This window comes from Anomaloglossus baeobatrachus, chromosome 11 (assembly GCF_048569485.1).
Source record: "Anomaloglossus baeobatrachus isolate aAnoBae1 chromosome 11, aAnoBae1.hap1, whole genome shotgun sequence".
Taxonomy (NCBI): Eukaryota; Metazoa; Chordata; class Amphibia; order Anura; family Aromobatidae; genus Anomaloglossus; species Anomaloglossus baeobatrachus.
Genome location: NC_134363.1, coordinates 2,936,374 through 2,961,840, shown reverse-complemented (window position 1 = coordinate 2,961,840; position 25,467 = coordinate 2,936,374). Strand labels below are relative to the sequence as shown.

Genomic DNA, 25,467 nt, shown 5'->3' with positions numbered 1-25,467 from the left:
CCCAAAATGTATGGCCGACCCCGACCGATCCCCCAGATCATCGTCATCTCTCCAGCTGCCGGACACTGCAGCTCCCAGCATGCCGGCACATACATCGGCTTATATGCCAGCCCTGTTTGCTGTCAGTGAATGGTAACGCTCCGGTGGAGAGTGTTTGTTACAATGTACCAGGATTGTCTGAGCTCACAGAGGATTGCAAGAATGGATGCAACTGTGACGAATCTCAGCTGTGAGAAGTGTGACTGGTGCACACAGCAATGCCCCGATACTGACTGCAAGCAGCGGTCTGGAAGAGTGCGAGGAATTGCGAGAAGTTTCCATACTGGCGGGTGCAGGTCCGGGTTATTGGGGAGGTAAATATCCGACTACAACCCCCATTGTTTCCTCTCCCATCAGCTGTGACCGGAGGCTGCACAAAGCTGTCACTGGCAGCCACACCATGGTCAGCTCCGGGGCCGGCTCAGCTGTGTCACTCCTCATCCAATCACATCCAAGATCGGCGGACGGGCGGACGCCGCGACCTGCTGATATCTGCCGACCGACCGCCCCGGGACGACTCACTGCAGCACCGAGCCCGGAGCCCACAGGTATGGAAATATACACAGATATACATATAGAAAAACTGTATACACACAAATGTGTATATATATGTGTGTGTGTGTGATTTTATATATATATAAAAAGTTATACACACAAGTGTGTGTGTGTATATATACATATACACACTTGTGTGTGTATACATTATTTATATATAAATCTGCCATATACAGATATATCTGTAACTGTATATGCCATATATATTTAATGTATACACACAAGTGTGTGTGTGTATGTGTGTGTGTGTATATATATAATATACACACACACACACACATATAATCTGTGTGTATGCATGTATGTATATACATACATACATACATACATACATACATACATACACATATATATATATATATCTCACACACACACACACTCAGCTCCAGCTGTTTACAGAGGAAGAATGGGCGAGAATTTCACCTCTCCATGTGCAAAACTGATAGACACATCCCCCAAGAGACTGTGCTGTAATCGCAGCAAAAGGGGGCGCTACAAAGGATTCTCTTACAGGGGATGAATAATATTGCACGCCACAATTTCTGTTATTTATTTTTTATAAAAGTTTAAAATAAGCAAAAAATATTGCTCAACTTTACAATTGTGTCACTTGTTGTTGATTCTTCACCAGAACATTAACATTTTATCTTTAAGTTTGAGCCTGAAATGTGGGAAAAGGGTGAAAAATTCAAGGGGCCGACTAGTTTTGCAAGGCACTATGTGTGTGTGTGTGTATATATATATATATATATATATATATATATATATATATGTATATACAAATATAAAAACATAAAGATAAAATGTGAATGTTCTGGTGAAGAATCAACAAGTGACACAATTGTGAAGAGGAGCGATATATTTATTGCTTATTTTAAATTTTGTAAAGAAAAAAAAAAACAACTGAAAATTAGGGCGTGCAATATTATTCATCCCCTGTAAGGTAATACTTTGTAGCGCCCCCTTTTGCTGCGATTACAGCTGCAGTCTCTTGGGGGATGTGTCTATCAGTTTTGCACATGGAGAGGTGAAATTCTCGCCCATTCTTCCTTTGTAAACAGCTGGAGCTGAGTGAGGTTGGATGGAGGCGTTTGTGAACAGCAGTTTTCAGCTCTTTCCACAGATTCTCGATTGGGTTCAGGTCTGGACTGTGACTTGGCCATTCTAACACCTGGATACGGTTACTTGTGAACCATTCCACTGTAGATTTTGCTTTATGTTTGGGATCATTGTCTTGTTGGGAGACAAATCTCCGTCCCAGTCTCAGGTCTTTTGCAGACTCCAACAGTCTGCAAGCAAATATATGAGAAATCGCCTGTTTATTCCAGAAAAATACTTTTTTTTTCTCATTTCATCCACGTGTCCATTTCTTACATCCGTGTGACGTCCGTTTTCATACAACTACCGTACATTAACACATGTAAATGATTACAAACACTTCACTAGGTTTAATCGAAACCTATACAGATTGGACGCTACTTGGATATTCCATGTGGGTGGAGTCAGATTTTTTTCTCGCACTCACACAATTGAATGTGCGAGTCTCATCCGAGACTTGTGCAGAAAATCATGCACAGGGCAATTTTTTTTCTCATGGACCGTCGGACAAAGGAAAAAATTGTCGTGTAATGTACCCCTGTTACCATCAGATCATGAATACATCACCCCTATAACCATCAGTACATGAATACATCACCCCTGTAACCATCAATGCATCAACACATCACCTCAGTAACAATCAGTACATGAATACATCACCCCTGTAACAATCAGTAAATCAATACACCATCCCATTAACCATCAATACATGAATAAATCACCCCTGTAACCATCAGTACATGAATTCATCACCCCTGTAACCATCAGTACATGAATGCATCACCCCTGTAACCATCAGTACATGAATGCATCACCCCTGTAACCATCAGTACATGAATGCATCACCCTATAACCATCAGTACATGAATACATCACCCCTGTAACCATCAGTACATGAATACATCACCCCTATAACCATCAGTACATGAATGCATCACCCCTATAACCATCAGTACATGAATGCATCACCCCTATAAGGCTATGTGCGCACGTTGCGTATAGTTCACTGCAGAAATTTCTGCAGCGATCTGAAGAGCACATGTGCGCTTTAAATCGCTGCAGAAATGTCCGTAGTGAAGCCGATTCCATGCGCTCTGACTGCAGCTTCTCCCATAGACAGAGCAGGAGCCGAAGCGCTGCGCTCTAAAATGCCACGTGCGCACGGCCCCTGCACAATCTCCATAGACTGTGCAGGGGACGCAGGACGCATGCAGTTACGCTGCGCTACAAACCATCCTGCGCTCCTAACCATCATTACATGACTTCATCACCCCTGTAACCATCAGTACATGACTGCATCACCCCTGTAACCATCAGTACATGACTGCATCACCCCTGTAACCATCAGTACATGACTGCATCACCCCTGTAACCATCAGTACATGACTGCATCACCCCTGTAACCATCAGTACATGACTGCATCACCCCTGTAACCATCAGTACATGACTGCATCACCCCTGTAACCATCAGTACATGACTGCATCACCCCTGTAACCATCAGTACATGACTGCCTCACCCCTGTAACCATCAGTACATGACTGCATCACCCCTGTAAGCATCAGTACATGACTGCATCACCCCTGTAAGCATCAGTACATGACTGCCTCACCCCTGTAACCATCAGTACATGAATGCATCACCCCTGTAACCATCAGTACATGAATGAATCACCCCTGTAACCATCAGTACATGAATGAATCACCCCTGTAACCATCAATACATGAATACATCACCCCTGTAACCATCAATACATGAATACATCACCCCTGTAACCATCAGCATATGAATACATCACCCCAGTAACCATCAGTAAATGAATGCATCAGCGTGCCTGTGGCCAGTGACAGGTGCGTGTGTGTATATGTATGTACATATATATATATATTACACACACACATGTTGCCTGTGCACATGGGGAGGAGTGTGGAGATGCGTGACCACCATTGTGTTTGGTAAATCTCTATCTTTTCTCGTTTCTACCAGAAAATCCCGGATAGAAGGATCTCCCATCACTACGAAGATGAATGTGGACTTCCAGGAAGATGGCGTACACAACGGTCACTCACACCGCAGCGATAGCCACTGCGGCGATGGCCACTGCGGTGATGGAGGCTGCGGCGATGGCCACTGCGGTGATGGAGGTTGCGGCGATGGCCACTGCGGTGATGGAGGCTGCGGCGATGGCCACTGCGGTGATGGAGGCTGCGGCGATGGCCACTGCGGTGATGGAGGCTGCGGCGATGGCCACTGCGGTGATGGAGGCTGCGGCGATGGCCACTGCGGTGATGGCCACTGCGGTGATGGAGGCTGCGGCGATGGCCACTGCGGTGATGGAGGCTGCGGCGATGGCCACTGCGGTGATGGAGGCTGCGGCGATGGCCACTGCGGTGATGGAGGCTGCGGCCTGGAGCCTGAACTGATCCGAAAGCTGATACAGAAGAGCCACGAAGCCAAAGCCTTCGCCCACTGCCCCTACAGCCGCTTCCGGGTCGGGGCCGCGCTCCTCAGTCCGGACGGCAGGATCTTCCTGGGTAAATATGGAATCACAAGCAGAGCAGTAACCACCGAGCGATCCATGGACTCGCGTCCCACCCATAAAGCTGCTGTACGGGTGTTACCCAATACCCCTCAGTCCTCGGTGGTGAACCCTGACATATGGGGTCGGGCCCTTTTCACAGTCAGGCTTGTACATTGCTGCGCAGAATTGCTGCGTACTTTCCTGCGCAGGGACATACAGCGATGAGGCATGCGCAGAGTTACACTACATCACACCCCACCTGCACACACACATTACACAGTGATACGTGGCCGCAGATTCATCGTCCGGTGAGATTTACATCAATGATTAATTATTCCGCGAAAATTTCCCAATTTTTGTGCCTCATTTATTACAGGAGGCGTTTTTTGTGACGGGGGAGGGGAAATGTCTCGAGAGTGTCACATCCGAGAATCGTCCCCCTCGGCCATTGAGTAATGTGTATAACGTATCCCGGAGCCTGGCACCTCCGCGCAGACACGTCCACAGCCGCGACACTTCCTGTTTATGCCCCGTGAGCCGTGTGTACTTACTTACTACCGCTGATTGCTCCGATTTATCTGTTTGCAGGTTGCAATATAGAGAACGCCTGTTACACGCTGGGGATCTGCGCCGAGCGCACCGCCATCCAGACCGCCGTGTCCCAGGGGTGCAAGAAGTTCACCGCCATTGCCATAGCCAGGTCTGTAAGAAGTATGGCCTCTGGGGACACTCCCCAAAAAAACAGCGCCACCCCTGTCCACAGGTCGTGTCTGGTATTGCAGGCGGGTCAGATTCACATCAATGGAGCTGAAGTACCGGACGCAGCCACAATCGTGGGGGGCACTGTTTCTACAAAGAAGCAGACATTTTTTTTTTTTAATCCAAGAGCTTTGGATGGGGGGGGTACCCCCTTACGCTGCCCCAGGAGGGGCCGTCATCCAGGCCCATAACGGTTCCAACGTTATGTGTCCATCGTGAACCAGGAGGCTCAGGATGAGCACTCGATCTGCCACGTTACGTGAGATCACACGGGTGGGGGGGTGCGCAATGTTCCCAATGTCAGCACAATGGTGACCCCCATAAATGGCGGCCAGGGCGTCCCCTGCAGATCCAGCTCAAGGTCTCCATAAACTTCACGCGACGTGTCGTAAATTCCTGCAAAGCTTCCGCGTACGAGATAAAATCGGAAAAGATTCATAAAACCTTTTACTGATATTTTCTCAGAAGCCCTCGCACGAGACTCCTCCGCGGCCCCCGGGGGGCGGACACTGTGTACACCGCTCCTACCGCTGTGCCACAATAACACAATCCTCAGCGGCTCAGCGTATCCGAGGCGCAGGGGATGGCTGATAACAGAGAACAATAGATTGTATATTGCTAAGCCTAAAAATGGCAGATAACACAGAACAATAGACGGAACATTTATAGCCTGGTTAATGATGTACCAGGGACTCGCGTAGCCTCAGAGCTGACCCCTCGGATTAATGATTGATAGCAGCGCTTCTGACGCTCGTTACTGATTAACACGAGGAGTCGGATTGTGCGATTTATATAATAACATGAAAATAATCAACCGACCCAATATAAAGGGAAATAACTGAACCGGGGACACGACCCCCCCTCCCCCGAGTGCGACCCTCCTGCCTGTCCGGTCCCCGCAGCACCTCTACTCTACTGCCCTCTTGTGGCCGCTGTGAATAATGCCACAGGTGCACTTTCTTTATAGATTGTGGCCACTGATCGATTTCTTCTGCTTCTTTTCTTGCAGTGACGTGGAAGACGAATTTATCACTCCGTGCGGAGCCTGCAGACAGGTGATGAGGGAGGTAGGAGGACGCATTACTGTGCAGGTCCGGGGCAGCGGGGTTACCGGGGACAGGAAGCGGAGGTTACCGGAGACCGGGGACAGGCGGCGGGGTGACCGGAGACCGGGGACAGGGAGCGGGGTGACCGGAGACCGGGGACAGGCGGCGGGGTGACCGGGGACAGGCGGCAGGGTGACCGGGGACAGGCGGCGGGGTGACCGGAGACCAGGGACAGGCAGCGAGGCGGCGGGGGGACCGGGGACAGGCGGCGGGGGTTACCGGAGACCGGGGACAGGCGGCGGGGGTTACCGGAGACCGGGGACAGGCGGCGGGGTGACCGGAGACCAGGGACAGGCAGCGAGGCGGCAGGGGGACCGGGGACAGGCAGCGGGGGTTACCGGAGAGATTTTTCGTGAGGCCCATGCATGCAGGAGCCCAGAGAGCAGAGCACTTTCACCCTCGGGGAGTGTTTAGGTGGCTATCAGCCTCATATTCAGTGCCTTGCGAAAGTATTCAGCCCCCTTGAATTTTTCAACCTTTTCCCACATTTCAGGCTCAAACATAAAGATAAAATGTTAATGTTCTGGTGAAGAATCAACAAGGAAATGTATTGCTTACTTTAAACTTTTATAAAAAAAATAACTGTAAATTGGGGCGTGCAATATTATTCACCCCCTGTAAGTGAATACTTTGTAGCGCCCCCTTTTGCTGCGATTACAGCTGCAGTCTCTTGGGGTATGTGTATCAGTTTTGCACATGGAGACGTGAAATTCTCGCCCGTTCTTCCTTTGTAAACAGCTGGAGCTGAGTGAATTTGGATCGAGGCGTTTGTGAACAGCAGTTTTCAGCTCTTTCCACAGGTTCTCGATTGGGTTCAGGTCTGGACTGTGACTTGGCCATTCTAACACCTGGATACGGTTATTTGTGAACCATTCCATTGTAGATTTTGCTTTATGTTTGGGATCATTGTCTTGTTGGAAGACAAATCTCCGTCCCAGTCTCAGGTCTTTTGCAGACCCCAACAGGTTTTTCAAGAATGGTCCTGTATTTGGCTCCATCCATCTTCCCATCAATTTTAACCATCTTCCCTGTCCCTGCTGAAGAAAAGCAGGCCCGAACCATAATGCTGCCACCACCATGTTTGACAGTGGGGATGGTGTGTTCAGGGTGATGAGCTGTGTTGCTTTTGTTGTTTGGCATTGTGCCCAAATAGTTTGATTTTGGTTTCCTCTGAGCAGAGCCCCTTCTTCCACATGTTTGGTGTCTCCAGGTGGCTTGTGGTAAACTTTATACAACACTTTTTATGGATATCTGTGAGAAATGGCTTCTTCTTGCCACTCTTCCATAAAGGGCAGATTTGTGCAGTGTAGACTGATTGTTGTCCTATGGACAGACTCTCCCCCCTCAGCTGTAGATCTCTGCAGATCATCCAGAGGGATCATGGGCCTCTTGGCTGCGTCTCTGATCAGTCTTCTCCTTGTGTGAGATGACAGTTTGGATGGAGGCCGGGTCTTGGTAGATTTGCAGTGTACGATGCTCCTTCCATTTCAATATGATCGCTTGCACAGGGCTTCTTGGGATGTTTAAAGTTGTGGAAATCTTATTGTAACTAAATCCGGCTTTAAACTTCTCCACAACAGTATCCTGGACCTGCCTGTTGTGTTCCTTGGTCTTCATGATGGTCTCTGCACTTTACACAGAACATGAGACTATCACAGAGCAGGGGCATTATACGGAGACTTGTTACACACAGGGGCTTATATTTATCATCATCAGTCATTTAGGACAACATTGATCATTCACAGATCCTCAATCACCTTCTGGAGTGAGTTTCTGCACTGAAAGTAAAGGGGATGAATAATATTGCTCGCCACAATTTTCAGTTATTTATTTGTTACAAAAGTTTAAAATAAGCAATAAATATCGTTCAACTTCACAATTGTGTCACTTGTTGTTGATTCTTCACCAGAACATTCACATTTTATCTTTGTTTGAAGCCTGAAATGTGGGAAAAGGGTGAAAAATTCAAGGGGGCTGAATACTTTTGAAGGCACTGTAAAGGTATCCCATTTTCTGATGTTGCACGGGGTCGTCTGTGTCCGCCCTGCACAGAGCTGCTCACCCTCCTCTCGCAGCCACATGTCCCGGCACAATTACATTGAGCTTCGCTTAACTGACTGTATTCAGTGCAGGATGGGCGTCTGGGTGCGGGATGGAGGTCTGGGTGCGGGATGGAGGTCTGGGTGCGGGATGGAGGTCTGGGTGCGGGATGGAGGTCTGGGTGCGGGATGGAGGTCTGGGTGCGGGATGGAGGTCTGGGTGCGGGTTGGAGGTCTGGGTGCGGGTTGGAGGTCTGGGTGCGGGTTGGAGGTCTGGGTGCGGGTTGGAGGTCTGGGTGCGGGAAAGCTCCTTATGTTAGGGCTACGCGGTGACTTTTGTGACTTTGTTGTCGCGGTCGCAGTACCCTCAGGATCACATTGTGGCCCCGGTGACTTTTCCCGCTCTGTGATATTCGGCCGTGTGTTGTGACCTCTCCGCCGCCCCCTGGTGTAGACGGATCTGATCTCCCGGCTTCTTTTTGCAGTTCGGATCGGAGTGGCAGATCATCCTCACCAAACCCAGCGGCTCCTTCATCATCGCCTCCCTCCAGCAGCTGCTGCCCATGTCCTTTGGACCCGAGAACTTGACCATGAAATGAGGATGGACGTCCCCAGATGTAAACGCTTATTTATTACATGGTATATCGGATGAAGAGGGACCCGGCGTGGAGACCGGATCGCGGCCTCGGGGGGTGTCACAGGGGCTGCACCCTCCCCAAATCCACCCCGGGGCTGAGGTGTCGAGAATGGCCGCCTGTCCCGCGCACAGCAGCACCCGTCTCCCCTGCTGCTGTGTAACTAGACAACTTACCATTCAGGATCTGGAAAAGCTGGGTGACCGCCCCAGAGGGAGAGGTACCAGAGAATACTGGGAAACCGGGGAACAGAGGATGGACGACATTGAGGAGCGATCGTGCTGATGATTTATTATTCTACAATAACAATGTATCAATAAATCCGTTCATTATAACTGTGTGCAGATTACTCCGCTCACCACCGAATCTGACCGCGATCGTCCTCCGCCCTCACATGTCGCCTTGTGATTGGCTGCAGAGCTGCCATGTCTGTGTAAGTAACGGGTCAGTAACAAACCTCCAGCCTCGCTGGGCAAAGGTCACTCTGCAGCGTTCCAGTATTCAGGGTGCAATCCCAGCAGCGACCAGCAGGTGTCGCCAGAGACCAAGGGCCCCATCGGGATATGCTGGGAGCTGTGGTTTTGCAGCAGATGCGGGGGCCGGGGGCGCAATGTGGGGACCACTGACCTACAGTCTGAATTCTTTAAGGGAGGTCATGTTATTATTTTGGGATGTTGATAACCAATGGAGTGAAATGTCTTCAAGATGACGACCCAAAGTCTCATAATGACCAGGGTGTCTCCAAATTGTGTGAATTAAGCAGGAGCTGTGCAATGACCTCTACACCCCCCAGTCCGGACCCCAATGTTGGCAGGAGCTGTGCAATGATATATGCACCCCCCATTCCGGACCCCAATATTGGCAGGAGCTGTGCAATGACCTCTGCATCCCCCAGTCCGGACCCCAATGTTGGCAGGAGCTGTGCAATGACCTCTGCACCCCCCCAGTCCGGACCCCAATATTGGCAGGAGCTGTGCAATGATATATGCACCCCCCATTCCGGACCCCAATATTGGCAGGAGCTGTGCAATGACCTCCACAACCCCCAGTCCAGACCCCAATATTGGCAGGAGCTGTGCAATGACCTCTGCACCCCCCGGTCTGGACCCCAATATTGGCAAGAGCTGTGCAATGACCTCTGTACGGCCCCGGTCCAGACCCCAATATTGGCAGGAACTGTGCAATGACCTCTGCACCCCCCGGTCTAGACCCCAATATTGGCAGGAGCTGTGCAATGACCTCTGCACCCCCCGGTCCGGACCCCAATATTGGCAGGAGCTTTGCAATGACCTCTTCACCCCCCCCCCCGGTCCGGACCCCAATATTGGCAAGAGCTGTGCAATCACCTCTGCACCCTCTGGTCCGGACCCCAATATTGGCAGGAGCTGTGCAATGACCTCTGCACCCCCCGGTCTGGACCCCAATATTGGCAGGAGCTGTGCAATGACCTCTGCACCCCCCCGGTCCGGACCCCAGTATTGGCAGGAGCTTTGCAATGACCTCTTCACCCCCCCCCGGTCCAGACCCCAATATTGGCAGGAGCTGTGCAATGACCTCTGCACCCCCCCGGTCCGGACCCCAGTATTGGCAGGAGCTTTGCAATGACCTCTTCAACCCCCCCGGTCCGGACCCCAATATTGGCAGGAGCTGTGCAATGACCTCTGCACCCCCCCGGTCCGGACCCCAGTATTGGCAGGAGCTTTGCAATGACCTCTTCACCCCCCCCCGGTCCAGACCCCAATATTGGCAGGAGCTGTGCAATGACCTCTGCACCCCCCCGGTCCGGACCCCAGTATTGGCAGGAGCTTTGCAATGACCTCTTCACCCCCCCCCGGTCCGGACCCCAATATTGGCAGGAGCTGTGCAATCACCTCTGCACCCTCCGGTCCAGACCCTAATATTGGCAAGAGCTGTGCAATGACCTCTGCACCCCCCGGTCTGGACCCCAATATTGGCAGGAGCTGTGCAATGACCTCCACAACCCCCAGGTCCGGACCCCAATATTGGCAGGAGCTGTGCAATCACCTCTGCACCCTCCGGTCCGCACCCTAATATTGGCAGGAGCTGTGCAATCACCTCTGCACCCCCCGGTCCGGACCCCAATATTGGCCGGCGCTGTTCCGTTGTTTTCCTCCGTCCGCCTGCAGGGGCGCCGTCACCTTGCTTCACTCCTCCAGGCACTGAGCGCCGGACACATCGCAGAGCTGTTGGCGTTAAAAATACCCCATGGACTGGAGGAGCCCAAAACCAAAATTAGGGGAGGGGAGAAGCGTTGTAGCTGCTGTCACCGGAGGGCGGAGATAGCAGCGGCACAAGGAAGCGACGTCTGCACCTTGAACTCTGGGACAAGTGTCTCGCCATGGCGACAGTGATCACCGTCTGCAGAGCCGTCACGCCATGCCTCCGAAAACTGCACCCCCGCTCCGCTCTGGGGTCCCTGCCGGACGGTGGGAGCAGAAGCCTCCGGTGCCCCCCTGAACGCGGGATGTCGGGCACCAAGTTCAATGAACCGCTGAGCGCGGAGTTCGTGGCTCGGCCGGCCGGAGTCTGCACGATGTTTCGTCTTCCCTATCAGGAGTCTGCGGAGGGGCTGAATGCAGCGTTTATTGGGGTCCCCCTGGATATAGGCACCTCCAACCGACCCGGAGCCAGGCAAGGATAGAAGCGCAGAACAGTGCTGCGCACAGGAGGGGGCGGACCAGGGGAGGGGGGTTATTCCTCTATCGTTCTCCATTGTCTCGTGTGACGCTGATCCGGGGGATCATTGGTCCAGTCTCCGGGATTGTCCGGAGAACCCCCAAAATAAAAGAGATCCCCACCACTGACCTGCAAGTCTAATGCAAGAGCTCCAGCACCCTCCAGCAGGGGGAGCCACTGCCCGTGTAATTCTATGTATAAGTGTGTATGTGGTGAGCGCTTCCTGGTGGTGACTGCAGACAACAAGAATTACATCGTCTCATTATATCGTCTGGTGAGGGGCACAGTCTGTACCGAAAACCGTCCATGTGTGATACTGTCTGCTGAGCCATGTATCTAATCCTCTCCTGTGTGATACTGTCTGCTGAACCGTGTATCTAATCCTCTCCTATGTGATAGTTTGCTGACCTGTGTATCTAATCCTATCCTGTGTGATACTGTCTGCTGAGCTGTGTATCTAATCCTCTCCTGTGTGATACTGTCTGCTGAGCTGTGTATCTAATCCTCTCCTGTGTGATACTGTCTGCTGAGCCGTGTATCTAATCCTCTCCTGTGTGATAGTCTGCTGAGCCGTGTATCTAATCCTCTCCTCTGTGATACTGTCTGCTGAGCTGTGTATCTAATCCTCTCCTGTGTGATACTGTCTGCTGAGCCGTGTATCTAATCCTCTCCTGTGTGATACTGTCTGCTGAGCAGTGTATCTAATCCTCTCCTGTGTGATACTGTCTGCTGAGCCGTGTATCTAATCCTCTCCTGTGTGATACTGTCTGCTGAGCTGTGTATCTAATCCTCTCCTGTGTGATACTGTCTGCTGAGCCGTGTATCTAATCCTCTCCTGTGTGATACTGTCTGCTGAGCCGTGTATCTAATCCTCTCCTGTGTGATACTGTCTGCTGAGCCATGTATCTAATCCTCTCCTGTGTGATACTGTCTGCTGAGCCGTGTATTTAATCCTCTCCTGTGTGATACTGTCTGCTCAGCTGTGTATCTAATCCTCTCCTGTGTGATACTGTCTGCTGAGCTGTGTATCTCATCTTCTCATGTGTGATACTGTCTGCTGAGCAATGTATCTAATCCCATCCTGTGTGATACTGTCTGCTGAGCTGTGTATCTAATCCTCTCCTGTGTGATACTGTCTGCTGAGCTGTGTATCTAATCCTCTCCTGTGTGATACTGTCTGTTGAGCTGTGTATCTAATCCTCTCCTGTGTGATAGTCTGCTGAGCCGTGTATCTAATCCTCTCCTCTGTGATACTGTCTGCTGAGCTGTGTATCTAATCCTCTCCTGTGTGATACTGTCTGCTGAGCTGTGTATCTAATCCTCTCCTGTGTGATACTGTCTGCTGAGCTGTGTATCTAATCATCTCCTGTGTGATACGGTCTGCTGAGCTGTGTATCTAATCCTCTCCTGTGTGATACTGTCTGTTGAGCTGTGTATCTAATCCTCTCCTGTGATAGTCTGCTGAGCCGTGTATCTAATCCTCTCCTCTGTGATACTGTCTGCTGAGCTGTGTATCTAATCCTCTCCTGTGTGATACTGTCTGCTGAGCTGTGTATCTAATCCTCTCCTGTGTGATACTGTCTGTTGAGCCGTGTATCTAATCCTCTCCTCTGTGATACTGTCTGCTGAGCTGTGTATCTAATCCTCTCCTCTGTGATACTGTCTGCTGAGCTGTGTATCTAATCCTCTCCTGTGTGATACTGTCTGCTGAGATGTGTATCTAATCCTCTCCTGTGTGATACTGTCTGCTGAGCCGTGTATCTAATCCTCTCCTGTGTGATACTGTCTGCTGAGCCGTGTATCTAATCCTCTCCTGTGTGATACTGTCTGCTGAGCAGTGTATCTAATCCTCTCCTGTGTGATACTGTCTGCTGAGCCGTGTATCTAATCCTCTCCTGTGTGATACTGTCTGCTGAGCTGTGTATCTAATCCTCTCCTGTGTGATACTGTCTGCTGAGCCGTGTATCTAATCCTCTCCTGTGTGATACTGTCTGCTGAGCCGTGTATCTAATCCTCTCCTGTGTGATACTGTCTGCTGAGCTGTGTATCTAATCCTCTCTGTCTGATACTGTCTGCTGAGCCATGTATCTAATCCTCTCCTGTGTGATACTGTCTGCTGAGCCGTGTATCTAATCCTCTCCTGTGTGATACTGTCTGCTGAGCTGTGTATCTCATCTTCTCATGTGTGATACTGTCTGCTGAGCAATGTATCTAATCCCATCCTGTGTGATACTGTCTGCTGAGCTGTGTATCTAATCCTCTCCTGTGTGATACTGTCTGCTGAGCTGTGTATTTAATCCTCTCCTGTGTGATACTGTCTGTTGAGCTGTGTATCTAATCCTCTCCTGTGTGATAGTCTGCTGAGCCGTGTATCTAATCCTCTCCCCTGTGATACTGTCTGCTGAGCTGTGTATCTAATCCTCTCCTGTGTGATACTTTCTGCTGAGCTGTGTATCTAATCCTCTCCTGTGTGATACTGTCTGCTGAGCTGTGTATCTAATCCTCTCCTGTGTGATACTGTCTGCTGAGCTGTGTATCTAATCATCTCCTGTGTGATACTGTCTGCTGAGCTGTGTATCTAATCCTCTCCTGTGTGATACTGTCTGTTGAGCTGTGTATCTAATCCTCTCCTGTGTGATAGTCTGCTGAGCCGTGTATCTAATCCTCTCCTCTGTGATACTGTCTGCTGAGCTGTGTATCTAATCCTCTCCTGTGTGATACTGTCTGCTGAGATGTGTATCTAATCCTCTCCTGTGTGATACTGTCTGCTGAGCCGTGTATCTAATCCTCTCCTGTGTGATACTGTCTGCTGAGCCGTGTATCTAATCCTCTCCTGTGTGATACTGTCTTCTGAGCTGTGTATCTAATCCTCTCCTGTGTGATACTGTCTGCTGAGCCGTGTATCTAATCCTCTCCTGTGTGATACTGTCTGCTGAGCCGTGTATCTAATCTCATGTGATACTTTCTGCTGAGATGTACCGTAGCACTACTCTCCCCATCATCTTGCTGGTTTTCACTGTTGTGCAGGTTTGGTCCTCGTCACATCAGAGGAGAATCCTCTATGGTGCGGAGATACAATGTGGCCACCAGGGCGGCGCCGTACAGCTCTCTGCAGGTGGCGGATATCGGGGATGTCAACGTCAATCTGTACAACCTGCCTGACAGCTGCCGGCGGATACGAGAAGCCTACGAGAAGATCCTGGCGGCCGGCTGCGTCCCGCTGACCCTGGGTGAGACTGCGGGGGTGACGGGCGGCCTCGCTTTGGGAGGGTCACATGCAGACTAGCGGTGGGGGTGACGGGCGGCCTGGCTGGGGCGGCCCAGCTGCGGGGGTGACAGGCGGCCCGGCTGCGGGGGTCACGGATGGTCTGGCTGGGGCGGCCTCGCTGTGGGGGTGAAGGGTGGTCTGGTTGGGGTGGCCTCGCTGTGGGGGTGATGGGTGGTCTGGCTAGGGTGGCCTCACTGTGGGGGTGACAGGCGGTCTGGCTGGGGTGGCCTCGCTGTGGGGGTGACGGGCGGTCTGGCTGGGGTGGCTTTGCTGTGGGGGTGACAGGCGGTCTGGCTGGGGTGGGTCTGCTGTGGGGGTGACGGGCGGTCTGGCTGGGGCGGCCTCGCTGTGGGGGTGACGGGCGGTCTGGCTGAGGCGGCCTCGCTGTGGGGGTGACGGGCGGTCTGGCTGAGGCGGCCTCGCTGTGGGGGTGACGGGCGGTCTGGCTGTGGGGGTGACGTTGCACTTTCAGGACCTCCGCTTTCTGTCTGGCAGGTGGAGACCACACCATCACTTATCCCATCCTCCAGGCTGTAGCCGAGAAGTAAGTGCCCCCTCGGAGTGACTGGAATCAGCCGCTCAGCTCCGGATTGCTGCTTGCTTACAGTGAATGGAAACACTATCATGTAACGCCACAGGCTGAGTAACCAGCCTGACCTAATACAGCTGAGGGTCTGTTACAGTGTATCAGTTGTGACAATTCTCTGAGCAATTCATCAGCTGCTCCGATCTCTGCGGTCCAGAGTGTTTGTTACAATGTGTCAGCGCAGGTGACATTTCTTCCAGGCACGGACCCGTCGGTCTGATCCATGTGGACGCTCACACCGACACCGGGGAGCAGGCCCTGGGCGAGAAGATCTATCATGGGACCCCGTTCCGGCGCTGTGTGGACGAAGGTCTCTTGGACGGTCAGCGAGTCGCGCAGATCGGAATCCGAGGGTCCTCGTACGGCCCCGAGCCCTATAAATTCTGCCACGAGCAGGTAACAAACTGTATATACTCCAGTCACCTGCAGAGCTGCAACACAGCATGAAGTGCAGCTCTGGAGGTGACTAGAGGATAAGACACGCTGTAACAGCAGAATAGTGATTGCAGCTCTGGAGGTGACTGAAGGATAAGACAATGAAACAGAATAGTGACCGCAGCTCTGGAGGTGACTGGAGGATAAGATACAATGTAGCAGCAGAATAGTGAGTGCAGCTCTGGAGGTGACTGGAGGATAAGACAATGAAACAGAATAGTGACCGCAGCTCTGGAGGTGACTAGAGGGATAAGACACACTGTAGCAGCAGAATAGTGAGTGCAGCTCTGGAGGTGACTGGAGAATGAGCTGTAATGCATTTTCAGAGTTGATTGATGACAGTCATTAGACTCCTATCATCTGGAGGACGACTCTCACCGGGCTCCGGGGTCTTGCAGGGTTTTCGGGTGGTGCTCGCGGAGGATTGCTGGTCCAAGTCTCTGGTTCCGCTCATGGCAGAAGTGAGACAGCAAATGGGAGAGAAGCCCGTCTACCTCAGCTTCGACATTGATGGGATTGACCCGTCCTTTGCCCCCGGCACCGGGACCCCAGAGATCGCCGGCCTGACGACCCACCAGGTATGAAGCAGATCTGATGCCCCACCCCTTTATGGAGGCTCCGCCTCACTATTCTCTTATTGGTTGTCCCTCCCTGTAATTACTTATTGTCGAGCTTGTGCCACATACAGAGGAGCTGCAGTGTAAAGTATGGGGGATGATACCATTAGGTTGAGGCTCTAACGGGATTGGAAGAAATTGTCAGCCTCCTTGAGACTTCAACAACCATTGAGCTATGGAGCAGAGCTACAGTGTAAAGCATGGAGGAAAGCTAGGCGAGCAATGCTGAGGTGTAAAGCAGAGGGGACAGGTAGGTCGGTGCTGCAGCCTGACCTTGTACTGTCTGTCCCGTCATCAGGCGCTGGAAATTATTCGGGGGAGTCGCGGCTTGAACCTCGTGGGCTGTGACCTGGTGGAGGTGGCGCCTGTGTACGACCAGTCAGGTGAGTAGAACAACTCCCACAATGCACGGCTCTGAGCGTGCTCAGTGCGCACACCCTGGCGGGAGACCGCGGTGATATAAACCATCACGTTCCCGCCTCCCCAGGTAACACCGCGCTGCTGGCCGCTAACCTGCTGTTTGAGATGCTGTGTGCACTGCCCGGAGTCCAGACCTACTGAGGCCAGCGGGGGGCGCCACGGGGTACCACGGGGAAGACACCATCCCAGGAGCCACAAAGCAGAAGAGGAACTACGCCCAAAACAACAAGCCCCTCCCCCTCTAATACCGCGACCAGACCGACAACAAACTCACATACAGGGACGGAGGTTGTCAGATCCCGCCAGCACTCAAGAAGGGGAATTGTAATGTTATGATTATTAAAGGACAACTCCTGCTCGCCGCCGGCTGTGCACACAGGAAACTCCACAAAAGATGCACTGTCCCTTTAATTAGCCTAAATGTTTGCACAAGCCGAGGGGCGGAGCATGACATGCAAAGCTCCACCCCTCCGACCCTTGCACCAATCATAACCGTGTATCAGGTCCTTGAACAGGGAATATGCCGCAGTTGCAATACCACATACAACCTGTCCCCGGTGGTGGCGCTGTTTTCTAATCCCAAACATCCCCTTTAAATCCGCCCTCCCCTAATAGGACGCGTTGTTTACTTCACACAGTAAAATAGTTTATTTCCATTTCCAATGCAGTAATAATAATAAAAAGATAAATTAATATAAAATAAAAAAAAAAATTAAAATAAGTTATTTTTCCCTACAAAAAAAAAAAAAAAAAGGTGCAAAAACCGTCGTCTCGTCCGGACGGAAGCGACGGCTCCGGGGGCTTCTCTAAAGTTCACTGATCTGATCACAAGGGGGAAAATATCGTGCAACGCGACAAATCCTGACAACCTCTTCCCACCGCGGGACCTCGCCGGGGCTGGCGGACATGTGTGACACCACGCGGGGGCGGGGCTTAACCCACAGGACCGCCACGAAACCCAGCGCTCCCCCACGTGTCCGCCCCGACCGCTGCAGCTCCCATCTCTGCACCGATTCCCAACTGCAATTCCTACTTTGTCCACCTGGTGGCAGCAATCAATGCGAATGCGGCTCCCAGCAGAAACCAGCGATCCTTAAAGGGGAAGTACATGAAAAATTCAAGTAGCCTTTTAAGTTAAAAATTACTAGAAAGAAAAAAAAAAATAAAATTAGCAGCAATGAGTTTCTAGAAAACATCTACAGGGCAAGACGTTACATTGAGGGAGCGGGAGTCTACAGCTGGCTGATAACAGAGAACAGAGCGTGCTTTGGATGCCGGCCCTTTAAGAATTTCATCTATTACTGTGGGGTCTCCAGCAATGAATAGGTCAACAATCCGCACGGCTCGCAGCGTCGATCCACGGGACAGAAACTTTGGCATTGAACATGAAAAATTCACAAAAAAGTCCTAATGATCAATATGGGGGGAGGGGGACAAATAATAATGACAGCAGTTAAGTACCGTATATACCCCCTCCTCCTGACAGCAGATAAGTATATACCCCCCCGCCTCCTGACAGTAGATAAGTATATACACCCCCGCCTCCTGACAGTAGATAAGTATATACCCCCCGCTCCTGACAGTAGATAAGTATATACCCCCCCGCTCCTGACAGCAGATAAGTATATACCCCCTCCTCCTGACAGTAGATAAGTATATACCCACTCCTCCTGACAGTAGATAATTATATACCCCCTCCTCCTGACAGTAGATAAGTATATACCCCCCCCCCCCCCTCCTGACAGTAGATAAGTATATACCCCCCTGGGGAAATAAGAAAGATTCACAGCGATGACCATTATTCCTTGATACAAAGAAAATTCAGCGAGCGTCATTCCGCCTTTGCCCACCAGATGGCGCCACACTTATGAAAAAAACTACAGAAACTTTCTAAAACCAAAAAAAGTTTGCGTCGCCCTATAAAGGTGTCGGCCATTAGCGGGGCGGCCTATAAAGGTGTCGGCCATTAGCGGGGCGGCCCTATAAAGGTGTCGGCCATTAGCGGGGCGGCCCTATAAAGGTGTCGGCCATTAGCGGGGCGGCCCTATAAAGGTGGTCGGCCATTAGCGGGGCGGCCCTATAAAGGTGTCGGCCATTAGCGGGGCGGCCCTATAAAGGTGTCGGCCATTAGCGGGGCGGCCCTATAAAGGTGTCGGCCATTAGCGGGGCGGCCCTATAAAGGTGTCGGCCATTAGCGGGGCGGCCCTATAAAGGTGTCGGCCATTAGCGGGGCGGCCCTATAAAGGTGTCGGCCATTAGCGGGGCGGCCCTATAAAGGTGTCGGCCATTAGCGGGGCGGCCCTATAAAGGTGTCGGCCATTAGCGGGGCGGCCCTATAAAAGGTGTCGGCCATTAGCGGGGCGGCCCTATAAAAGGTGTCGGCCATTAGCGGGGCGGCCCTATAAAAGGTGTCGGCCATTAGCGGGCGGCCCTATAAAGGTCTCAGCTATTAGCGGGGCGGCCCTATAAAGGTCTCAGCTATTAGCGGGGCGGCCCTATAAAGGTCTCAGCTATTAGCGGGGGCGGCCCTATAAAGGTCTCAGCTATTAGCGGGGCGGCCCTATAAAGGTCTCAGCTATTAGCGGGGCGGCCCTATAAAGGTCTCAGCTATTAGCGGGGCGGCCCTATAAAGGTCTCAGCTATTAGCGGGGCGGCCCTATAAAGGTCTCAGCTATTAGCGGGGCAGCCCTATAAAGGTCTCAGCTATTAGCGGGGCGACCCTATAAAAGGTCTCAGCTATTAGCGGGGCGGCCCTATAAAGGTCTCAGCTATTAGCGGGGCGGCCCTATAAAAGGTCTCAGCTATTAGCGGGCGGCGACCCGATGAGTGTGCATCTCAGCACGCCGGACGTGGGGGTGTCGGGGGCCTTATTGCTAACTCCACCGCTGTCCGGATTGGATGCAGCAGGTCATGGAAGGTGGGGGGGGGGGATTTACTCACTAAGGACCTCTAGTGGTCGGCGGTAATGGTGGGGGGAGGTTGTCGCAGGGCCGTCAGACCCCGAGATCGTCGGAGGCAGCTTAAAGCTCTTTGATGTAGCTAAACTTAAGACATAAGCAGGCAGTATGTGATCTAGTCAATGGCGTGGTCCCGGAGCCGCTCGTGGACCCCCGGATGGCCGCTGGCGGGACGCCATGGTGGCGCTGAGGTCAGGACAAGCCTGTAGTGTTCACAGTTTGGTGCGGTCAGTCCAGCGAGGGCCAGGAGGGGATGTAGAACCTCTGTAAGGAGCCCTCCAGGAGCCGCTCCATCCACAGCGACAGCTTATTCAACTTCTTCTTGATGTGGCCGGCGCCGGAGCCCAGGGAGATCCTGCGCAGGGAGTCTCCGCCGGCAGCGCACAGCTCCCCCTCGTCCGACAGCTTCTCCTCCGACAGCGTGGACTGCGCTTTAAAGAGACAGAAGTACTTTTTGTGTCCGTTCAGCGCCAGAACGCAGCCAGTGTGGTCGCGCTCCAGGAAGTGCTCGTCGTACTGGTAGGCGATGGGCGCCGCGTCCTGGGCGAACTCCAACAGGTACTCCAGCCACCGCGAGGGCCACTCGCGGTGCTTGTCCAGGTTCAGGAAGGGAGAAGTGCAGGGAGCTGCTCCTGCGGAGACACGGGCACATCTATATATGTATACCAGCAGAGCGAGACCCCCCGACACACAACCCACCGAGGGTGCTGCAGAGCGAGACCCCCCCCCCCGACATATAACCACCGAGGTGCTGCAGAGCGAGACCCCCCTGACACACAACCACCCGAGGTGCCACAGAGCGCGACCCCCCCCGACACAACCACCGAGGAGCCGCAGAACGAGACCCCCCCCGACACACAACCACCGAGGAGCCACAGAGCGAGACCCCCCCCCGACACACAACCACCGAGGTGCTGCAGAGCGAGACCCCCCGACACATAACCACCGAGGAGCCACAGAGCGAGACCCCCCCGACACACACAACCACCGAGGTGCTGCAGAGCGAGACCCCCCGACACGGAGCCACAGAGAGACACCCCCCCCCTTCCCCCCCGACGAGCCACAGAGCGAGACCCCCCCCCGACATATAACCACCGAGGAGCCACAGAGCGAGACCCCCCCCGACACACAACCACCGAGGTGCTGCAGAGCGAGACCCCCCGACACGGAGCCACAGAGAGACACACACACCCCCCCCCTTCCCCCCGACGAGCCACAGAGCGAGACCCCCCCCCGACATATAACCACCGAGGAGCCACAGAGCGAGACCCCACAGACATATAACCACCAAGGTGCCACAGAGCGAGACCCCCTCGACATATAACCAGCGAGGAGCCGCAGAGCGAGACCCCCTCGACATATAACCACCGAGGTGCTGCAGAGAGAGACCCCCTGACACACAACCACCGAGGTGCCACAGAGCAAGACATCCCCCCCCCCCCCCGACACATAAGCACCGAGGTGCCGCAGAGCGAGACCCCCCCCCAGGACATATTAACACCGAGGTGCCACAGAGCGAGACCCCCCCCAGACATATAACCACCCGAGGTGCCACAGAGCGAGACCCCCGACACATAACCACCGAGATGCCACAGAGCAAGACACCCCCCCCCCCCCCCGACACATAAGCACCGAGGTGCCGCAGCAACTGAACAGTCAAAGTAATATCCAGCTGTGGGACCATGGAGACGCCAAAGGGTTAAAGATGGAGAAGGGGTCTATAGCATTACTAGAGATGGGATCTATAGAGATGCAGCAGAGCCGGGCCGGTCACTGGTTCATCTCCTGGGATCTTAGTGATCAGCAATCTGAATGAGTGCGTGGGCTCTGCTGCGTCCTCTGTCCCCATCGGTGGTGAGTGGTCAGAGCAGCTGCGGGGTTATATATAGAGCATCGGCCGTGCTATACATAGACTGCAGCGCTCAGCACGGTGACGGCGTATGTCAGCGATATCAGGCCCTGATTGATTACCCTGTGAACGTGTACACCTCCTGGGCGGAACTTCTGCAGCAGGCTGGCCTTGGTGGAGCCGGAGAGGATGAGGACCACGTTCATGTGCCCCGGGCGCAGCCGCACCAGGGTTACTCGTGTAATTCACGTCCGTCAGCTCCGTCACCTCCACGAAGCCTTTCCTGGGGACCCTGCGAAGAGACAATGGTTACACCGGGGTATACTGGGCATCGCTACACCCCGGCTGATGCCCCCCGCTGCGAGGAGACGACGGTCACACCAGTGTATACTGGGCACCTCTGCCCCGGCCGCTGCCCCCCGCTGCGAGGAGATGATGGTCACACCAGTGTATACCCGGCACCTCTGCCCCGCCGCTGCGAGGAGACGATGGTCCACCCAGTATATACCGGGCACCTCTGCCCCGGCCGCTGCAAGGAGACGACGGTCACACCAGTGTATACTGGGCACCTCTGCCCCGGCCGCTGCGAGGAGACGACGGTCACACCAGTGTATACCGGGCACCTCTGCCCCGGCCGCTGCGAGGAGACGATGGTCACACCAGTGTATACCGGGCACCTCTGCCCCGGCCACTGCGAGGAGACGATGGATACACCAATATATACCGGGCACCTCTGCCCCGGCCGCTGCGTGGAGACGACGGTTACACCAGTATATACCGGGCACCTCTGCCCCCAGCCGCTGCGAGGAGACGATGGATACACCAGTGTATACCGGGCACCTCTGCCCCGGCCGCTGCGAGGAGACGATGGTCACACCAGTGTATACCGGGTACCTCTGCCCGGCCGCTGCGAGGAGACGATGGATACACCAGTGTATACCGGGCACCTCTGCCCCGGCAGCTGCGAGGAGACGATGGATACACCAGTGTATACCGGGCACCTCTGCCCCGGCAGCTGCGAGGAGACGATGGTCACACCAGTATATACCGGGGCACCTCTGCCCCGGCCGCGCTGCGTGGAGACGATGGTCACACCAGTATATACTGGGCACCTCTGCCCCGGCCGCTGCCCCCCCGCTGCAAGGAGACGATGGTCACCACCAGTGTATACTGGGCACCTCTGCCCCGGCCACTTGCGAGGAGACGATGGTCACACCAGTGTATACCGGGCACCTCTGCCCCGGCCGCTGCGAGGAGACGATGGATACACCAATATATACCCGGGCACCTCTGCCCCGGCCGCTGCGAGGAGACGATGGTTACACCAGTGTATACCGGGCAGCCCTCTGCCCCGGCCGCTGCGAGGAGACGATGGTCACACCAGTGTATACGGGCACCTCTGCCCCGGCCGCTGCCGAGGAGACGATGGTTACACCAGTGTATACCGGGCAACCTCTGCCCCCCGCTGCGAGGGAGACGATGGTTACACCAGTGTATACCGGGCACCCTCTGCCCCGGCCGCTGCGAGGAGACGATGGTTACACCAGTGTATACCGGGCACCTCTGCGAGGAGACGATGGTCACACCAGTGTATACCGGGCACCTCTGCCCCGGCCGCTGCGAGGAGACGATGGTTACACCAGTGTATACCGGGCACCTCTGCCCCGGCCGCTGCGAGGAGACGATGGTCACACCAGTGTATACCGGGCACCTCTGGCCCCGGCCGCTGCGAGGAGACGATGGATACACCAATATATACCGGGCACCTCTGCCCCCGGCCCGCTGCGAGGAGACGATGGTTACATCAGTGTATACCGGGCACCTCTGCCCCGGCAGCTGCGAGGAGACGATGGTTACACCAGTGTATACCGGGCACCTCTGCCCCGGCTGCTGCGAGGAGACGATGGGTTACACCAGTATATACTGGGCACCTCTGCCCCGGCCGCTGCGAGGAGACGATGGTCACACCAGTGTTATACCGGGCACCCTCTGCCCCGGCCGCTGCGAGGAGACGAATGGTCACACCAGTGTATACCGGGCACCTCTGCCCCGGCCGCTGCGTGGAGACGATGGTCACACCAGTATATACCGGGCACCTCTGCCCCGGCCGCGCTGCGAGGAGACGATGGTTACACCAGTATATACCGGGCACCTCTGCCCCGGCCGCTGCGAGGAGACGATGGATACACCAGTATATACCGGGCACCTCTGCCCCGGCCGCTGCGAGGAGACGATGGATACACCAATATATACCGGGCACCTCTGCCCCGGCCGCTGCGAGGAGACGATGGTCACACCAATATATACCGGGCACCTCTGCCCCGGCAGCTGCGTGGAGACGATGGTTACACCAGTGTATACCGGGGCACCTCTGCCCCGGGCCGCTGCGAGGAGACGATGGTTACACCAGTGTATACCGGGCACCTCTGCCCCGGCCGCTGCGAGGAGACGATGGTTACACCAGTGTATACCGGGCACCTCTGCCCCGGCAGCTGCGTGGAGACGATGGTTACACCAGTGTATACCGGGCCACCTCTGCCCCGGCCGCTGCGAGGAGACGATGGATACACCAGTGTATACCGGGCACCTCTGCCCGGCCGCTGCGAGGAGACGATGGTCACACCAGTGTATACCGGGCACCTCTGCCCCGGCCGCTGCGAGGAGACGATGGTCACACCAGTATATACCGGGCACCTCTGCCCCGGCCCGCTGCGAGGAGACGATGGTCCACACCAGTGTATACCGGGCACCTCTGCCCCGGCAGCTGCGTGGAGACGATGGTCACACCAGTATATACCGGGCACCTCTGCCCTGGCCCGCTGCGTTGAGACGATGGTCACACCAGTGTATAACCGGGCACCTCTGCCCCGGCCCGCTGCGAGGAGACAATGGTCACACCAGTATATACTGGGCACCTCTGCCCCGGCCGCTGCGAGGGAGACGATGGTCACACCAGTGTATACCGGGCACCTCTGCCCCGGCCGCTGCGAGGAGACGATGGTCACACCAGTGTATACCGGGTACCTCTGCCCCGGCCGCTGCGAGGAGACGATGGTCACACCAGTATATACTGGGCATTGCTACGCCCCGGCTGATGCCGCCGCCCGCTCACCTGGTGCTCTCCGGGTGAAGCTGGCCTCGCTGCTCCGCTCCTTATCGCTCGGCTCTTCTTTTATCAGACGGGACAGAGTCTCTCTCATCGCTGGAGTCACTGAAAGACATAGAAAGGGTTAATCCCAATCCTGTATAGGTGGTCCCGGCCCCCCCAGAGAACCTGCATTTACCTGAACGCCTGCACAATGACCGTCCCGAAGAGGATGAAGAGGGCCGAGAAAATCAGGGACAGCAGCGGCATCATCTCCCGCCTGTACAGACACATTACGATTGGGGGATATTAACCCTTGCATTATGTGAACAGCGCAAAACTAACGATCTAAGGGTGCGGCGGCATGGTGCTGACCGCTGCCATCAATCACTGACAGCAGTGCTGTCCTGAATAGATGCCCCCCTTCAGTCACACCACCTTTGTCCTTCTATGAAGCTCAGCCACAGGTCCTAGGAGAACAACTAATCCCAGGTTGCTTTGCCCCAATGGGTATTATAAGACTTGCCCTGATTTTGGGGGGTGCAGCCCCACTCACCAGTTATTATGGAGGACGCTCTCCCACACATCCGACCAGTAGTCGACGGCAGTGTAAAACCAGCGCAGGAAAAAAACCTGAAGAAGAGAAAGACAGAAAGCGATGACAGCGGAGTGCGCAGACGTCCGGCGCAGGGGGGGGGGGGGGGGGGGGGGTGGGGTCATATCCGGGGGGCCGCATCCAGGGCACCACGAGGCGCCTCGTCTAACACATCATCAGCCCCTAACTGGCTCTTCATTGAGAAA

The 25,467-nt window shown here is 54.1% G+C and overlaps 3 protein-coding genes across 4 annotated transcripts; 2 read left to right on the top strand and 1 right to left on the bottom strand.

The window, feature by feature from the left end:
* The first annotated feature begins 399 nt into the window (after window positions 1–399).
* On the top strand, window positions 400–9,063 carry CDA (cytidine deaminase). 2 transcript variants are annotated; one of them, XM_075327592.1, is made up of 5 exons: window positions 400–587; window positions 3,679–4,226; window positions 4,802–4,913; window positions 5,982–6,027; window positions 8,603–9,063. In XM_075327592.1, exons 2-5 carry the CDS (start codon window positions 3,716–3,718, stop codon window positions 8,714–8,716), a joined length of 783 nt encoding a protein of 260 aa, XP_075183707.1. In that variant the 5' UTR covers window positions 400–587; window positions 3,679–3,715; the 3' UTR covers window positions 8,717–9,063. The 2 variants fall into 2 exon arrangements, with proteins under 2 accessions (XP_075183707.1, XP_075183704.1); XM_075327589.1 differs by having other exon boundaries at window positions 5,982–6,039.
* A 1,905-nt stretch (window positions 9,064–10,968) lies between these two features.
* On the top strand, window positions 10,969–17,600 carry AGMAT (agmatinase (putative)). Its single transcript, XM_075328642.1, has 7 exons — window positions 10,969–11,404; window positions 14,477–14,679; window positions 15,213–15,261; window positions 15,504–15,699; window positions 16,137–16,316; window positions 16,654–16,738; window positions 16,843–17,600. Exons 1-7 carry the CDS (start codon window positions 11,112–11,114, stop codon window positions 16,914–16,916), a joined length of 1,080 nt encoding a protein of 359 aa, XP_075184757.1. The 5' UTR covers window positions 10,969–11,111; the 3' UTR covers window positions 16,917–17,600.
* A 1,616-nt stretch (window positions 17,601–19,216) lies between these two features.
* On the bottom strand, window positions 19,217–25,386 carry DNAJC16 (DnaJ heat shock protein family (Hsp40) member C16). Its single transcript, XM_075328507.1, is given in 9 exon segments — window positions 19,217–20,341; window positions 20,343–20,364; window positions 21,704–21,729; window positions 21,731–21,811; window positions 21,813–21,873; window positions 24,690–24,754; window positions 24,756–24,792; window positions 24,866–24,946; window positions 25,223–25,386. Coding segments are annotated over 9 exon segments (918 nt in total). The 3' UTR covers window positions 19,217–19,960.
* Window positions 25,387–25,467: the final 81 nt, after the last annotated feature.

Bases quoted from the DNA above. Each gene is read 5' to 3' on its own strand.
- CDA (XM_075327589.1), top strand. From the start codon at position 3,716: ATGAATGTGGACTTCCAGGAAGATGGCGTACACAACGGTCACTCACAC. The intron at 4,227-4,801 runs GTAAATATGGAA...ATCTGTTTGCAG, and splicing joins GGACGGCAGGATCTTCCTGG to GTTGCAATATAGAGAACGCC. The intron at 6,040-8,602 runs GTAGGAGGACGC...TTCTTTTTGCAG, and splicing joins GCAGACAGGTGATGAGGGAG to TTCGGATCGGAGTGGCAGAT.
- AGMAT (XM_075328642.1), top strand. From the start codon at position 11,112: ATGGCGACAGTGATCACCGTCTGCAGAGCCGTCACGCCATGCCTCCGA. The intron at 11,405-14,476 runs GCAAGGATAGAA...ACTGTTGTGCAG, and splicing joins TCCAACCGACCCGGAGCCAG to GTTTGGTCCTCGTCACATCA. The intron at 15,262-15,503 runs GTAAGTGCCCCC...CATTTCTTCCAG, and splicing joins CTCCAGGCTGTAGCCGAGAA to GCACGGACCCGTCGGTCTGA.